Source organism: Pteronotus mesoamericanus, unplaced genomic scaffold, assembly GCF_021234165.1.
Source record: "Pteronotus mesoamericanus isolate MK-2021 breed Mesoamerican mustached bat unplaced genomic scaffold, CSHL_Meso_final contig_226, whole genome shotgun sequence".
Classification (NCBI taxonomy): Eukaryota; Metazoa; Chordata; class Mammalia; order Chiroptera; family Mormoopidae; genus Pteronotus; species Pteronotus mesoamericanus.
The window spans coordinates 8,211-22,956 of NW_026555093.1; the positions used below are offsets into that span (position 1 = coordinate 8,211).

The window sequence follows — 14,746 nt, forward strand, 5'->3', positions numbered from 1 at the left end:
ATACATTTGTATATATGTAGTGAGAGGGGAAAAAAAGACAACCACTACGACAACATTATATGTCTATATAAAATAAAGTATGCATATTGTGAATATATAATTATAAAATATATATATATTTTCTATATATGTGGCCCTAATTGCAGAAATACCTCCACCACAGAGACATCAACAACCAATGAGCCAAGATTTATATAGGCGGAATGGGAATAAGAGGGCACAAGGAAGGACAGAAGAGCTTAAGAGATGTCTAGAGGAAAGGGACGTTATTTTGAGAGGATAGAGGGAGAAGGAATGCTAAGAGTGTGGGCGGGGGCGGGGTGGGGTGGTGGGAAACCCGGCTAAGACAGGCAAAAAACTAACATTGAAAACAAAAAAGGGAGGGGCAGGAGGGAGGCAAAATGGAGAAGGAGAGGGGAACAGTGGAATCTGAGACTTGAGGGACAAAGATAGTCACTATCTGGAAATAAGACTGAAGAAGTGTAACGACAAGACAACCAGCTCATCCACTACCTATGAGCAAAGATTGAGGATAAAGGTGGAGAGAGACTAAGGGTATTTTAAGACCTGGCGAAGGAGAGCGCGATGGCTGATGACAATCACAAATGGTTTTGAGAGGCTGGAGCGGGGAGCGATAGTAATAGTGCGGGATAGAAACAAGTCGTAGCAAGAGAAAACCAGAATGAAAAACAAATATACGAAGGAGGAGGCAGGAGGTAGTGTGGAGTGAGAGAAGGGACGAGCAATATATGAGATCTGAAATAAAGTATATTATAAAACCTGGTGCCCCATTATGCCCACACTTGAAGGCTATGCAATGAATGGTAAACAGCTTTGCAGGAGAGAGGACAGCGTCTTGTTGCGCCTGCCTCTATTTTCTCTGCTCCGCTGGGTTTAGTAGATCGGGCGGAGCAGCCGTGCAGCACCTAGTGTCTGGCGAAGGGCCTTTTTCTTCTCTCCCCCGAGGGAAGGTACAGGGCAGCAGGAAGCTCCTGGGCCTGACCTCGCCGCTCCGCGCAGCCTGTAATCCCGCAGGTGGGGGTTGGGTTCGCCCGACGGTGAAGGGCTCCGGCTGACTGGAGCAAATCCCAGGCACCCAGCTCCGGCCTTCCAGACCGGAGCCTGCCGCTCTCACCGGGGGGTTCCGGGTCGGCCGAACTGGGCACTCTGCTCTGCCCTCGGCTTGCGAGCGGCGTTGGGTCGGGTCCTCCCGCTCCTTCAGGGATTCTCTGCCTCTGCGTATTTTGGTTCGCAAAGCTGCTGCGTGCGGCCCTCGCCCGCGGGGGGCGCATAGGCCTACGCGCCCGGGTCCCTGCCAAGCCTCAGGTACGTCTCAGCCGCCCTTTGCAAAGAGTTTCTCTATGGCCCCCATGCTGTAGCGCGGGTCCCTGCGGGTCCTGTCTTCCCCGTGCTCCCTCTCCCCCAAAACCACACAGTCTCCCAGGGTCCGGGCGGGCCCCCTCCTGATGGGGCCTCCGGCAGTTTTAGGGACAGTTTCTCCCTGAATGCTTCCCGGACGGCGCTGGGAGGATCCCCTCAGCTCTGCTGTAGCACCAGGAGGTGACAGCGTGCTGTGCCTGCTCCCTCCGGACGGTCTTCAGCCTCCGGCCTGCCTGTTCCCGGCCTGCCCGTTCCGCGGTGCGGTTTCTGAGCCCGCACCTCGCAGGCCTCCTCTCGCCGCCCTGGTAGCTCGCGGGTCCGGAGCCGATCTACAGCCGCCCCAACTCTGTGCAGCCAGCAGTGCTGGGCTGGGCAGCGGTGGCGGTCCGCCTGGCAAGCCCGGGTCATCGGTCCCCGGACGCCCCGCACGGCCGGTACACGCGTCCCCCTGCGCACTCCCCACGCTCTCCTCCAGGCGCGCTTTCACTCACTCTCCGCTCTGTGTTCTGACTTCCAATGCGGGGTGTGCCTGGCAGCAGATGAACGGAGCTGCCCCCTACTCTGCCGCCACCTAGATTCTCCAGAACCAGTGGAAGTCTTCTAGATGATTTTGCCTGAATGGTTATGTTCTCAAGATGGATTCCAACAGGTACAATTACTGACTTTAAAGTTTGTTTCTATTTATGTTTTAAGGCTGTTAGTTAGCAGCACACAGTTGCTATCCAGAAAGGGCGCCCGCCCACCAGAATTCTAGTCTGCCAATGTGCCCTCATCTTTAGACCAGTAGGTGTGATTCCCCCCCCCCCCAAAAAAAAACAAACCGCCGCTTAATTTGCATGAGGAGATAACCCGGAAACAGCGGAGTTGGAATTTTGTGGCTTACTGTCATTTCGGATCCGCGTAGAAAGTGTTGAGGCGATTAGTTAAAGCGTTCTGGCGGAAAGAGGTCGCTCCCTCTAATATACCTTACTGCTCACAATGGGACTGAATTTTCCTGCTTCTTTGCCTCCCTGATAATTTTACATGGGATGCCAGACATTGGGAAAGTTTGCCTCGGGCGATATTGGTCTTCCCAAACGTCCTTTGGAGCTTCGTTCTGCCATCCTGTGAAGCTACTTGGAAACAGTCTGGCTCTATTCGATTAAGGAATAACCTTTCCTAGTCCTGTTCTTTTAAAACATGGGAAATGGATTTTAAATTTGACGAAATGTCTGCAGCACTGTAGCAGGGATCTGTTGGTTTTGTCACCCGACACGCATTCTTCTTCGCTTGACACCGGTATTCTTATTTCCTCCTCCACGTGCCCTTCACCCTTCGCTGGCCAGTCAGACACTGCTTCCTTCCAGCAGCGGTGACCCCATCCAACCAGTGACAGTGATAGCGGTAGAATGGAAAGTAAGGTGTTCTTTTTTTTCCCCTTTCTCCCCGCCTTCCTTCATTGTAGCCTTAGGTGATTCCTAGCAGAGCGTGCAACCAGTTAACCAAATGTGTACGTTTAACCTTATGCTCTGGCTGAGATGTCGTTGCAGTTAACAGTTGACCAGGGAAACGACAGGGGGACTTTTAACCCAGCCCTGAACCCACATGCCCGGTCCCCAGGAGCGTGGGGACTGATCGACTGCACCCCTGGAACACCTGGATGAGGTACGCGTGACTGCCGCTTGACTGGCTTTGAGAGCCTTCTCAGGACGCTGGCCGTTCTGTTCCAGAAATCAGTAATGAAATCGGTAAGGAAAACCACGACGAGGACTGAAATTCCAAAGACTGCACATCACCAGCACCCCCTGTGGCCTCCTTTCCCCACGCCCTTCCCACGCTTCCCCTATATAAACCTGCCCCTGACAAGCCGGGGGCCCGGGGTAGGGCGGGGAGGTGAGGCGGATGTTAGGGTGTTTACCCGCCACCTTCTCAGATTTCCGGCATCTGACACTGTTGAACGTGCACTTAAAATCCAATGCCCGTCTCTGCTTTTTGGCTGGGTGGTGACAGGCAGCATGAGTCCCGGACTCTGTTGACCTCCGGCTTCCACACCTTTGGGGTTGCAGGCGTGCAGGCGGGCACTGAACAAAAGGAAAGTTGGAGCAAGGGAGGCAACTCTGAGAGAACCAGATCTCGGATCCAGCCATGCCGGAAGCCAGGAACTATCCCTTAGCCTTTCTGTTACACAGACCCAGAAATCCTCCCTTTGGCTCAAGCCAGTGTGGATATTTTTTATTGCTTTGTCTCATTTTTCCACGTGCAATAGAAGAGTCTTGACTACTACTGAATTGAGGAACCGTAGTTTTATGTATTATTTAGCCTATCATTGACAACTTGACAATGTGACAACTTGGCCCTCCTTGACTTCAAGGGAGAAACGAGCCTATTTTCTTGCTAAGGGATTGGCTCCTTGCTGATCAAGCCACGTTGTGGTGGAAGAGGAGAGGCATGTGTCCTTTGAGGGTAAGACCTCAAAGACGGAGGGGCGGGACTTCCGGGGCGGCTGCAGGAAAGGACGAGGAGAAGGACCATCCCATTCCAGGCGGTGCTCCCAAACGTGGCTCAGAAGTGCACCACGCAGTGCAGAAGGAGAAGCTTATCCCTCCCCAATTACCTTAATGGCTGTATAGTATTTCACAGGACGTATATAATACCTTGGTTATTTTAGCCAGTCTCATACCTAGGCCTTTAGGTTCCTTCTAATTTGGGGGTGTCATAAATAACGCTGAAATGCATATTCTGGTACAGTTGTGTTTGTGTAAGGCATTTCGTACAATGGATTTTTAGAGGGGGGATTGTTGGGTCAAAGACTAAGCCCCTTTAAAAATGTTTGCTAGCTACTACCAAATTTCCTTCCGACAAAAGGCAGAGCCAGTTTTAGCTCCAAAGAATTGTGCATGAAGGTGTCCAGTTCCTGACTTCCCACCCTGTATAGGCATACCTCATGGTGTTGAACTTTTCAGATACCGCATTTTCACCGATATCAAAGCAAGACCCTCCACCAGCAAAATGATCATCACTTACCGGAGGCTCAGGTGATGGTTAGCATTTTTTAGCAATAAAGCATTTTTAAATTAAGGTGTGTGCATTGTTGTTTTGGACATAATGCTAGTGCACACTTGATAAACTACGGTACAGTGTAAACATAACTTTTATACGCACTGGGAAAACAAAAAGTTGTGTGTGAGTCACTTTATTGCAATATTCGCTTTATTTGTGGTGGTCTGGAACCATACCTGCAATCTCTGTGAGGTACGCCTCTATTTGCGAGCTCAGGCAGCCGTGACAAAGTACCACAGACAAGCTGGCTTAAGCAATAGAAACTTATTTTCTCACAGTTCTGGAGACTCCAAGTCCAAGATCAAGGTACCAGCAGGGCTGCTTTTGGGTGAGTCCTCCTCCTCGAGTTACACACAGCTACCTTCTCACTGTGCCATTACGTGGCCTTTCTTCTGTGTGTATCGAGAGAGAAAGAGGGAGCACCCTGGTGCCTGTGTCTCCCTTTAGGACGCCAGTCCTAGGGGATCAGGGGCTAACCCTGGCGACTTGATTTAACCTTAATTACCTCCTAGAAGTCTCTCTCTCCAAGTAGAGCCACATTAGGGTTTCAACATATGGCTCGGGCGGGGGCCGGGAGGGGGGTGGGAGAGGGACAATTCAGCCCATACACGCCCCAAACCAAACACTGTCGATCTTTTCAGTCTTCGGCGACATTGTAACCAAAATCATATATCAATATCGTTTCACTTTCTTTTGACTTCTAAGTGACTTAACATCAATTCATATGACGTTTGGCCAGTGGGATCTCCTACTTCTGAGAACTGTTCGTTCCTACCCTTTGTCTGTTTTTTAATTGGAGAAGTCATGCTTTACTTATTGATTGGTGAGCGCTCTTTGTATGTTTTAGAAACCAAATCTTTACCAAAAGTTGAAAATACTTTCCTTCCTCCTTTCCTCATTTTATCTGTGAACATAGTTCCTTTATATATAGGAAGTTTTTTAAACTTTAAATGCCATGCAAGGGATCAACTTTTCATGATGATTTCTGCCGTTTACGTCCAACGGATAGCCTCGCCCGCTGTAAAGTTTTAAAACGTGTCAGTCTGAACATCTAGCACTTTAATATTTCAATCCACTAAGAATTCATGTTGGTGTGGAGACGACGTTGATCTAATTATTTCCCTTGCCGAGCTTTAGTCGGCTGTCTCAACATCACTTACTGAATCATCTATACTTCTCCAGTGAGTGGAAGTGTTGTCTCCACCAAATTCTGAACTCCCATCTTCGCTTGCTCTTGCAGCTTGGGTTGCATTCCCAAGGGTGCAGGATGAAACGCCAGGACAAGAAGGAGGTGAGACAGAAGTTAGGGCGCAAAGGGATTAGAGCTTTGTTGCCTTCGGGATGGATACTTGAGCATTTGGGTTCTTTTTTTTTAATTGTTTTATTATCGTCAATGATGCGGTAATAAGTCTTTTGTTCAAAAAAAAACATTGAACGCACACATGTATGTCAATATACACAGTGCTAGTTTTAGCGGTGAGAGAGTTTTCAGGTTATTGAGTTCCTAATTTTGCAGGAACTACACACTCCCTCATGACCCATTTAGCCAGGTCTCTGTAATTTCAGCACATTACCTGGTCAGGGGATGAGGGAACGTTACTCTGCCACTAGTCGAGTGAAGGATGGGGAGAAAGGCCAAGATATGTGGACGCGAAGGTGATGTCCAAAGTCCAACACAAGGGCCAGTTTCTCCTTGGAAGATGGGGTTTATCAGCCAGGACAGGAGCAGTTGTATCCTAAGCAGATGAGCACTTGTATCCTAGGCAACTAAGCCAGACTTGTGACTGGAGAAAGGAGTCAGTACGTGAAACCAAAGATTACGTAAAGAACAAGAGTGAAATTACTTGGATGACTCAAGTCAGAAGAGAAAGAAAGCTGTCCGTGACCTTGCTCTTCCCAGAAAGTAAATTTCCAGAAGAATCGAGGGCTATAAATGGGGCGGGGGTGGGCGGGGGGATGAAAGCATACAATGAAGTAGAAAAAAAAACTATACAAAGAAAAGGAGAAACACAGGTGAGGAAATTTGAGCAGGATACAAAACCCAGCCCTGGCTGGTGGGGCTCAGTGGATTGAGCGCCGGCCTGCGAACCAAAGGGTGGCTGTGGTTCCACTCCCAGTGCAGGACACATGCCTGGGGTGCAGGCCAGGTCCCCAGCAGGGGGCGCGCGAGACACACCCACACAACGATGTTTCTCTCCCTCTCTTTCTCCCTCCCTTCCCCTCTCTAAAAATAAAAAAAATTAAACCTTTGCGCGGTGGGGAAACCCCAGAAGGTATGCATGAATAAGAATGAATCAGTGTCAGAACACAAAGAAATGTTAAGTGTATTTACGGCAGGAGACACGATAACAGTACCGAATTGGGAATCGATTGGGAAGACTGTAAGTCAAACAGTAAACAAAGCAGGATTCAAAATCCAGAAAACAAAAAAGTAAAATCACCGTCTAATAACACAAAAACGTTCAATTCTGTTTTGGAAGAAAACACCAAAAATCAAATGAGAAGACAAACGATTTAGGGGAAAATCGGCAACCCAAAGAGTAAACAAAGGTTAACATCTCTAAAATGAAAATTCCTTCCAGAAATCAATACGTAACAAGGCAGAGAACCCAGAAGGAAATTGTACAAATGACAGGAACATGGAATTCGTGGGCTAAGAATCATGGACGGCCAATTTGGACGTGGTGTGACACGATTTATGTGAAAAGGAAGTGATGTTGGAAATGCAGCCCTACCCAGGGGGCTCGGCCGGCGTGACCGTTGTCCCTGCATCCAAAGGTTGCATTTTTGATCCCCATTCCAGGCCTGACAAGGCGCGTTCTCTGTCACATGGATGTTTCTCGCTCTTCCTCTCTCTCCCTCCCTCCCTCTCTCCCCCCCTTCTATATCTCTCTTTCTTTCTCTCTCTTCCTGTCTCTCTAAAAATTAATAAACATATATCCCAGGGATAACTTTTTTTAACATTTAGGGTAATGTACCCTGAGGGGGGGAAATCAAAAAGGAAACACAGGTAACTGTTCATGGTGGGTAGTGCAGAGACTCAGATTATGAGAAATTTTCACTCTCTAACAACATAGCGTTGTACCAAGCATGAATGATTTTATAATCAGCATATATTCCGACTGAAAAAAGTTAAACATACTGAAGCATCCAGAACTGTAAATACATTCTGAACCCCGCTGTGCTTCCCTGCTTAAATATGCGCGTACACACACATAGATGGTTCTAAAAGAAACCTGAAGGAAACCACCAAAATGTTCACAGCGGTTCCCTCTCGGCGGTAAAAGTGTGGAGCATGCCCTGACCGGTGTGGCTCAGTTGGTTGGGCGTCGGCCCACAAAGCGAAAGATCGCCGGTTCGATTCCCAGCCAGAGCGCGTGCCTGGGTTGCGGCTTCGGCCCCCTGTTGGGACTCATGGGAGAGGCAACCAATCTATGTTTCTCGCTCACATGGGTGTTTCTCTCTCTCTCTCTCTTTCTTCCTCCCTTCCCCACTCTCTACAAATAGATAGACAAAATCTTTAAGAAAGAAAAAAAAGACCGTGGGGCGTATTTTATTCCTCATTTTACAAGTTCCTGTAAGTGCACCACTGATCGAACGAACATGCTTTACACCCATTAGTGGAAAACCATGTCTCAGTGCAAAAGAATAGGCAACAGAGATAGCTGATCTCTGCCGGGACGGGGGAAAACCTGGCACGCAAAATAAGACTCCCCAAATGGACCGTCTACATTAAATCCCAAGCTCCTGCGTTATTGGGCTCACCCCCAAAGCCTCAGGCATGTGCCAGCCTCACTGTGGAGAACGAGTGTGGCCTTGATTTGATGTGACGAGCGCCTAGCAGGCACCTCCTTTCCCAAGCACCTTAAACAAAGCCCTCTTCACCTCCTTGTTTCGCATGCTGTAGACGATGGGGTTGAGCATGGGAGTGAGGACCACGTACAGCACGGAGAGCACCCGGTCTCGCAAGCCCGAGTATGCAGAGCTGGGAAGGATGTAGCAGAGGACTGAAGTGATATAGAAAACACAGACCACAGTGATGTGAGCGCCACAGGTGGAAAAGGCTTTCCTTCGGCCCTCAGCAGAGTGAATCCTGAGAACGGCAGCTACAACGCGTACGTAGGGGACCGCAACCAGGGCACAGGGTGCAAGAGCCACCAGAAAACTAAAGAAGAACAGGGCAAGTTCATTTGCCTGCGTGCTGGAGCAAGAGAGTTTGAGCAGTGGAGGGAGGTCACAGAAGAAGTGGGTGATGAGGCGAGGGCCGCAGAATTGGAGTAGAGCTGCAAGGATGGTGTGGGTGAGTGCATTGGCCAAGGCAAGAAGGCAGGAGATTGAAGCTAGTCCTGTCCGGGTTCTTCGGCCCATGAGGACCAGGTAGTGCAGTGGCTGGCAGATGGCTGCATAGCGATCATACGACATGGCCGTGAGCAGGAAGCACTCCCAGGGCGCCAGGAAGTGGAGAAAGAATATCTGGGTAAGACAAGCACGATAGGACATGGTCCGCACTGGTGCCAGCAGATGCACCAGCACCTGAGGCACCGTGTTGGAGACATAGGCAGTGTCCAGCAGTGACAGGTTGGCCAAGAAGAAGTACATGGGAGTGTGGAGCCGGGGGTCCATCACAATAAGGCTGACGATGCCCAGGTTCCCGACCACAGCCACTATGTAGACCAGCAGCAAGATGGCAAAGAGCAAGGGCCTCAGCTCCTCTGTGTCAGTCAACCCTTCCAGAAGAAACTGGGACACTAGGGTCCCATTTTCCAGCTGCATGGAACCACGCACAGAAACCTGCACCGGTAGAGTCCAACGCAGAGTCAGATGAGACTGTCAGTTCAGAGTTCCAATTTACAAAAGGGAGTCGGGGTGGCCCTGAGACAAAGAGGACAGGTTTCAGGCTGACGGGACGAAGACTCAGAATTAGAGGAAGGAGGCCAGGCTCAAGAGCCCAGTGGCAAGGCAGAGGCCTGGAGAATGGGAGTGGTAGCCCCCCTCAGCCCCCACACCAAGAGGACGTGCACACGCCTTGACGTCGCAGCGCCTGCACCTCCTGTAAGCACACCGAAGTCAACCCTTCGGGATCTCCTCCCCGCACAAGTGGCCCTGGACCTTGTAATTATCTGAAAGGGCCCCATTATTTCACCATCACCAACCCAGCAGAACCCCAATTCAGGATCAGCGATAAGACATCAGTCAGGTCCCTCTTTCTCCTCCTCTGAACCTCTCAGTGCCTTCCACATCACTCAAAGTCAAAGCCAAAGTCCTCCCCACGGCCCACCAGGCCCTCCGTGATACGCCCTCTCCTCTCCTCTCTGATCATCAAGCAAGAGGTCTGTCAGCTCCTTGCCCCATAGTGCACCTGCAGACCTACTCACTGCAGCCAGTATCCTTGCCTATTTCCTGCCCTTGTGGGCGAGGGCTCTGCCCTCCTCTCCAAGGCTAATTTCTCTAGCTGCTCTCTTGAACTCAGTCTTTGACAATTCTTCTACACGGGAAAGTGCTAAATGCCACTGAATTGTTTGCTTTAAAATAGCTACTTCCATGCTGTGCCGATTTCACTTCAACAGAAAGGAAAGCAGAATAATGACTTTTTCAGACACATAAAAGCAGAGATAATTCGTCGTGGGCAGAAAACCCGCGCTACAGGAAATGTTAAAGCCAGTTCTCCACAAGGAAGGACGATGCCAAATGGAAACTTGGTCCACCCGAAGGAACGAAGAGTCCTCGAACTAGAAAATATGTAGGTAAATATAAAGCAGTTTTTCTCGTTTTAAAATTTCTTTAAGTCATAGCAACCTGTTTAAAGCAAAGGCATTAACAACCTCTGCAGCCATAAAATGTATGACGACAATAGTACAAAGGACACGAGTGGGCAATTGGAAGTATATTGTTGTAATGTTCTTGCAATGTATGTGAAATGACTTTAAATTATTGGCAGGTAGTCCATAATAAAAGACATACTAGCAACACTAGATCTAAATACATTTTGGAGATAAAGTGCAATTCTCAAAATTATCCCATCTAAAATATGGAAAGAGGAACACAGAACACATGGGAGAAATATAAAATGAATAGCAGGCTGACAGATTTAAACTCAGTCATACCGCTGATTACAGTAATTGTAAATGCTGCAATTGAACAGCAGAGGATGTGAGACTGCATAAAAAGCTATGCCATGGACGCTTAAGCATAAGAAAGTTTGAGGGGTTACATATTAGTAGCAGGCCAACTAGACGTCGGAACAAGGAATAGGATGGGGTGGAGGATATTTGCTAATGGTAGAGGTGTCAGTTCATGAAGAAGACATAATAACTAAATATATATGCACTACAAATAACAGAGCTCCAAAATGCATGAAACAGGACTCATGACAAAGAAAAGAGAAATAGATAAATCCACTATCAGCGGTAAATATTTTCACTCTCCTCTTTTAGTAATGGATAGAACAATACTGCAGACAATCAGACAAAGAAAAGCAAATTAAAATCTAAATATGTAGTTGGTAAGACATAAGGAATATAAGAGCAGATATGGGTAAAATGTAAAAAAGGCAAAGTGTTAGAGAAAATCCCATGAAACAGAAAGCATTTTAAATACCAATAAAACTCATAAAAAATTGAACCAGAGGATGTTAGGAACACGAGTTGTGAACAAATTTGTTAATTTAGAGGACATGGGCAAATTCCTTGAATGACCCACATTGCCAAAACTGACTCAAGAAGATTTAGGAAAACTGAACATACCCAAATCTGTTAAAGGAATGAAACAGAGCACTCCAAGCTCACCTGGTTTTCTTAGCGGATACTATCAGGTACTTAAAAAAGAGAAATATTACCAATTCTATACAAGTTCTTTCAGAAAGTAGAGGAGGGGAAACACTTCCCAAATCATTTTATGAAGCCAGCATTACATAACACATAATACCCAAACCAGATGAAGACATTGTGAGAAAAGGAAACCACAGACCAGTATCCTTCATGAAGTTCACACACACACACACACACACACACACACACACACACACACACAATCTTCATTAAATATGAGCAAATTTAGCCCTGGCTGGTGTGGCTCAGTGGATTGAGCGCCGGCCTGCGAAACAAAGGGTCGCCGGTTCGATTCCCCGGCCAGGGCACGTGCCTGGGTTGCGGGACGGGTCCCCATTTGGCGGTGCACGAGAGGCAACCACACACTGATGTTTCTCTCCCTCTTCTTCTCCCTCCTTTCCCCTCTCTCTAAAAGTAAATAAGTAAAAACCTTTAAAAATATATTAGCAAATTTGATGTAGCAATATATAAAGAGGATGATACATCACAACCAAGTGAGGTTTAGCTCAAGAACAAAATATTGGTTTTGCATTAAAAAACAAATCAGTGTTATTCGTCATATTAAGAAACTAAAGGACAAAATGCAGTCATTTCAATAGATCCAGCAGAAACATTTGACAATACTCTACAACCGCTCAGGATAAAAACTCTCAGAAAACTACAACTCGAAGGAGACATTCTTAATCTGATAAAGGGAATCTACAAAAATCCCACAGCTAACATGATACTTAATGTTAAAAGGCTGAATTCTGTTCAACATTGTCCTGGAAATGTTTGGCAGTGCACTATGAAAGAAAGAGAAATAAAAGTCATGCAAATTGAGGAAAATGAAATAAGATTATCTTTATTCAGAGACGACATGTCTGTGCATGTAGAAAATCCTACCTACAAAAAAGAGAGGAGTAAAATTTTAAAAATCACTGTCATTTATAATGGTACCCTAAAACATGAAATACTTAGTGATGCACCTAATAAGATATGAGCAGAATCTTTACAGTGAAAACTAAAATCTATTGATAAGAGAAATTAAAGAAAAGCGTACACAAGTGGAGAAATATGTCAGGTTCATGGATTGGAAGACCCAGTGTTCTTAAGTCGCACGATCTCGCCACACCATTTTACAAATTTGATGTAAACCTAATAAAAATACTGATTTTGCTGACACTGGCAAACCGACTCCAAAACGTATGCGGAAATGCGAAGAGCCTAGAATAGGAACGTCTAACTTGAAAAAGAAAAATAAAGTTGCAAGATATGAGTTTGACGAAAAGAAAATACAGACAAGATGAAAAGCTCACACTTTGCCGGTGGAAATGTAAGTTGATACGATCATATTGAAAAACAGCTCTTCAGTTTCTTACAAAGTTCAACTTACACTTACCACGTGACCCAGTAATCCCACTCCTGATCAGTAAAACCCTATGTCCACACAAACACTTGTAACATACATTTTCCTACCAGCTTTGTTAATCATAACCCCAACTTGGAAACGACCCATGAATGGTTAGACAAATCATGGTATATCTGTGCGGTGGAATACCACTCAGCAATAAAGAGGGGTGAACTACTGAAACGTCCAACGACTTGGGTGGATCTCAAAATAATTATGCTAAGTAAAACAGGTGGACTCAAGAGTACATGCTCTGTAATTCTGTTCAAATGAAACTCTAGAAAAGGTGAATCTAACCTGTATTTGCTGCCTGGGCGCCGAATATAGAGAAGGGCACTGACTGTGAAGAGCACGAGGCGAACTGTGAGAGTGAGGGAAATGTCCTCCCTCTTGACTTTTGTCGTATATGCCTTTGTCACAACTCATACAGCTGAATACTTAGAATGTGTGCGCTTTTCCATATGCACATTTTGCCTCGACGAGGTTGAACAGAAAACAAAAAGGAGAAAAGAGGAACAAAGAATGAATAGCAAAATGGTAGATTTAATCCAATCATATCAATATTACATGAAATGCAAATTTGCCAAATAAATCTACTTAGAAGCAGACATAGTGGAAGGATTTTTTAAAAGACCACACTACCGGCTGTCTGCACGAGCCACAGTTAAAATAGAAAGACACCAATAGTTTAGACGTACAGAAGAGGATGGAAAAGGGCATAAAAAAAAGAAACAGTAAGCAAAGAAGGTTGATGTCGTTTTATCAGTATTCGATAAATCAGTCTTCAAGGGAAACTGTATTACCAAAGATAAAAGGGTACATTTCATACTGGTAAAAGTAGCAGCTGACCCATCGGGAAGATAAAACAACCATAAATGTGTTTATGTCTAATAACAGACCTTCAAAATATGCGAAGCAAGAATCGATAGGATTCACAGTTGAAAGGGACAGGTCGAAAATCACAGTCGGAGATTTTTAACATCCTCTCTCAGTGAGCGAAAGAGAAAACGCAGTCTGTTCAGGCCGAGAACAGGGATTAGGCAAACTACAGCCCCCTGGTCAAGGGCAGCTCACTGCCGGTTCCTGAATGGCCCATGAGCTAAGAATGTTTTTTCACTTTTAATGGGTAGTGAAGAAGAGGCATGGGGAGAAGGGGGAGATGGGAGAGGGGGAAGGAAAGGTGGGGGAGGAAGAAAGTGGGGGAGGAAAGAGAAGAAAGAGCAGCAGCAGCAGCTACAGGGATGGCTCTGGGACTGAAAAAGCTGAAACCTACTACCTGGTCTTTTACATTAAAAGTTTCTCACCCCTCCCCCCCCCCCCCGTTGGTGTGGCTCAGTGGATTGAGTGCTGGCCTGCAAACCCAAAGGTCTCTGGTTCAATTCCCGGTGAGGGCACTGCCTGAGTTGGGGCCAGGCACCCAGTCGGGGGGTGGGGGGGGTGTGAGAGGGGCAACCCATCGCTGTTTCTCTCCCTCTTTCTCCCTCCCTTCCCCTCTCTTTAAAAATAAATGAATGCCATTTTTTAAAAAGTTTGTCCCCTGCCGTAAAAGGTCTGAACAATACTATCAACTACCTCAAGTGAATTGCTATGTTTAGAACACTAACTATGAAATCTAATTTTTAGGTCTATGTAGATCATACACTCTTTTCATGCACAAAAGATACGTTCACCAGGATAAAGCGTTTGCTGGGCCCAAATCCATTCTCAATGAATTTGATATCTTAGACATTGAAACGTGACAGAGTATGCGTTCTGACCAGCCTTGTCTTGTTCCCAATTTTAAAGGAAAACTTTCAGCCTTTCACTGTTGAGTATGATGTTAGCTGTGGCGTTTGTCATATACGGCTGCCCTTTGTGTTACATTGAGGTATGTTCTCCCTATCCCCACTGGGCTGGGGTTTGTTTGTTGCTTTGTTTGTTTGTTTGTTTTATCATGAAAGGATGTTGCATTTTGTCCACTGCTTTTTCTGCATCTGTGGAGCCGATCACACAATTTTTAATCTTTCATTCTGTTAATGTGGTGTGTCACAGAAATTACCATATGTTGAAACATCCTTGTTCTCTTCAGGAGTCGCTCCTGGTGGCTCCCAGGCCCTGCCTGCCCTGGGAG

At 46.6% G+C, this 14,746-nt stretch overlaps 1 protein-coding gene across 1 annotated transcript; it reads right to left on the reverse strand.

Annotated features, from left to right (window-relative positions):
• Window positions 1–8,256: 8,256 nt before the first annotated feature.
• Window positions 8,257–9,192, reverse strand: LOC129069578 (olfactory receptor 3A3-like). The gene has a single exon (XM_054572248.1). The coding sequence runs from the start codon at window positions 9,190–9,192 to the stop codon at window positions 8,257–8,259; it is 936 nt and encodes a 311-aa protein (XP_054428223.1).
• Window positions 9,193–14,746: the final 5,554 nt, after the last annotated feature.